The sequence below is a fragment of the Acyrthosiphon pisum genome, unplaced genomic scaffold (assembly GCF_005508785.2).
Source record: "Acyrthosiphon pisum isolate AL4f unplaced genomic scaffold, pea_aphid_22Mar2018_4r6ur Scaffold_21208;HRSCAF=23312, whole genome shotgun sequence".
NCBI classification, from domain to species: domain Eukaryota; kingdom Metazoa; phylum Arthropoda; class Insecta; order Hemiptera; family Aphididae; genus Acyrthosiphon; species Acyrthosiphon pisum.
Genome location: NW_021770650.1, coordinates 3,680 through 6,858, shown reverse-complemented (window position 1 = coordinate 6,858; position 3,179 = coordinate 3,680). Strand labels below are relative to the sequence as shown.

The 3,179-nt window shown below is 28.8% G+C and overlaps 1 protein-coding gene across 1 annotated transcript in view; it reads right to left on the bottom strand.

The window, feature by feature from the left end:
- Window positions 1-2,501, bottom strand: part of LOC100571631 (uncharacterized) — a gene marked incomplete at both ends in the record, with an annotated part of 6,424 nt that extends 3,923 nt beyond the window's left edge. Inside the window, 3 exon segments of the mRNA NM_001246174.2 lie at window positions 672-695; window positions 1,054-1,089; window positions 2,462-2,501. Coding sequence (NP_001233103.1) covers window positions 672-695; window positions 1,054-1,089; window positions 2,462-2,501 — 100 coding nt within the window.
- Window positions 2,502-3,179: the final 678 nt, after the last annotated feature.

The window sequence follows — 3,179 nt, the reverse complement described above, 5'->3', positions numbered from 1 at the left end:
AAAAATTTTACTTTTGACCCCCCAAAGTACCAACTAGATTCACTTTCTTATCAGAAAAGGTACTGTTGAAGAAAATCCAAGCACTTTTACTGTCCTAAAAGGTGATGACAGACACAAAAAATAAAAAAAAAAAAAAAACACACATCATTGTAAAATTAATACATTCATCGTTCCACTCAGAATCTAAAAAAAGTTTCAATTTCCAAAGTAAATCTCAAGATCTAAATCATAAGATTAGCCACTATTCCAAAATGCTCAGTGTATTATCTACATACAACTTCTAAGTTCATACGTTTTGTATTTCTTAAGATGTAGCATTTAGTATTTAGTTACATTACAACAAGTATCATACCAAGATAAATTTCAGTACGACTATTTCCACACTTCCCAATTAATGAAATGTCATATTATATCAATAATATTAGAATAGTAACTACGTGATAGGATATACTCATGAATTTACATTGTAAAAATGTAGGAATCGCTCTACGTATTATGTATCCTTAATACATATTTGATAATATGATGAATGATTAGTGCGTGTTTTTATTTGTACCTATTACCTATTGTAATATAATTTATCTTCTATATTATGTAAGCACGTTATAAATTATACATTATACAAATCTAAATATAACACTAGGTGCAAGTAACTTGTAACTTATACTTACTCTCAATAGATATTCCAGTTTTATCTAATGTCAATAAGATTAAAGGTTGTGTTACTATTTTTATTATCTGTGTAATAAATAATATTTCAATCTAAAATAAAACACAAGACACATGAAACTTATAAATAATATTCTACACCTCTCAGATCAAACGTTTAGTAAAAACAACAAAATCAATTATCAGTGGCGCCAAACGACACAGTATATTATAAAAGATTAATGATTAGTGCGTATTTTTATTTGTACCTATTACCTATTGTAATATAATTTATCGTCTATATGTAAGCACATTATACATTATACATTATACAAATTTAAATATAACACTAGGTGCAAGTAACTTTTAACTTAAACTTATTGTTAACATTTAGTAAAGTATTACTTTTAATAGTTGAACATCGTATTTCGTTTTTGTTACCTGTAAAAATATAAATTAGATATCACGTTTTACTTTACGGTTTTGACCTTATATTCTTCATCTGTTTAATAAATAATATTTAAGCTTAAAATAAAACACGAGACAACTAATGACAACGGACTATATTATGGAATGTGGGTGGCCGATATACATACGTGTATACGTATATACGTACGCATGAGGTACATTTATACATTATACGCACATACACGTAACACATAAAACGCATAAAGATTATTCTACACGTCCCCGACCAGTCTTTAATAACAACAACACAATCAATTATCAGCGGCGCCCGATGACACCGTATATTATAAAACCATGAATGCATTTTTACGTATTTATATACACATATATTATATACTACAAGATCCCTTCGATAATTTTCCAATCAAGATGTTCGGTCAAAACAAAACAATAAATTACCATCGCTACCTTTGTCGCACCGCCCAAAATAAGAAAGAATATCAATACTTTAATATCACGTATTAATCGATGCATATCAGAAGAAGTGATTACACAGAAATCATATCATATAAGGACCCTTCAGAATCGATCCAACAACAGTATCTCTCAGAAGACGACCCATACACAACGTCCACGCCCGCGCCATTCAACATCAGAAGACTCTTCCACTAACAGTTCGAAGGAGTGCTTATCACTGTGCGTATATGCGTATACAGTATATGTATATAGGATTGTCTCAGCATTCGGTATGACTGTCTGAATTAGTTATCTCTCTATCAAACAAATTCACATTATTCATCTTTTCCACTCACCTATCCATTAGTCTCTTGAAAACATAAGGTTTTGTGACTATCATCATATTGTAGACCCATTACATTATTATTACACAATTATACTTAAAACACGAATATAACAATAGGGGCTCATTAACTTAAATTGCATTCGGTTGGTGAACTGACTATATGTACTCTATATTTTTAAATCTGCCTCATAACTACATCCTTTCTCCTTCTACGATTGTTAGTACATGTGATCTTTATACTACTTTAAAATACAGAAATAATGCAGATGATTTTTCATAGTAAATTAATTCCCTCTTCCCTGATGCAGAGCTATAAAAATATATATTAAATTTAAAGTAAGGTTTTCTTCAAATAATCAAATGTAATAATGTAACAATTCTAATAGTACTATGTGTTTGCCATACATATGCATTCACATTAGACCAACCTTAAGGATCGATTTACGTATTATCATTATTACCAACATAATATTTGATTATATGACTAAGACGTATTTGTATTACCTACCTATTTTAATATATTTAATCATCAACAATCAGTTAATGCATAATAAAATATTTAAATCTAACATTATAAATGACTAATATCTAATGCATACTTACAGAAATTCATTAATATGCCATTAAATGTCATTAGTGTCGCTATGAACATAAAAATTATATAACACAATACACATAGATCAATCTGAGTTTGTTACTATTTTAATATCTCATTCTAATCTACTACACAAACTTGTGAACGCAGTGGAAATATAAAAATATATAGTATTTAGCCTTATACAACGAAGATTGACACTCAATTGTCCGTACCTAATGGATGGAATATCTAACCAAAATATCATGCTTGAATTATGAAGTGTAAATATCGCAATGGCTTTTATATTTCTAGAAAAGTCAATGACATGATTGATCATGTCAAAACTCAAAAAATAGCTATAAAAATTATATGGATGGTCAAAGGCATAGCTTAAATATACAAGGTTATTGCACATAGTCTATATTGTTATCAAACAAAAATAAAATGGCAGCTCATATCTTAGTATATTTAATAGTATAGCCAGTATATGCCGTCCATTTTCGCTGCAATTTTAATTCCTTAATGTGATAAAATGATATAGAGGGAGTACTTTTGCAATAACCTTGTATATTGAAACCATGGTCCAAGGTTAATAGTTATGAATTTTAAGAAAATCCAAGAAACATAATATGTTTGCGTACCAATATATATAAGTCTATATAAGGGGTGGAAATCAAAAACGTTCTATTCCAAAATACTGATTTTTTAGAAGAAGCGATTTTCTGTACCTTAATATTTCCAATA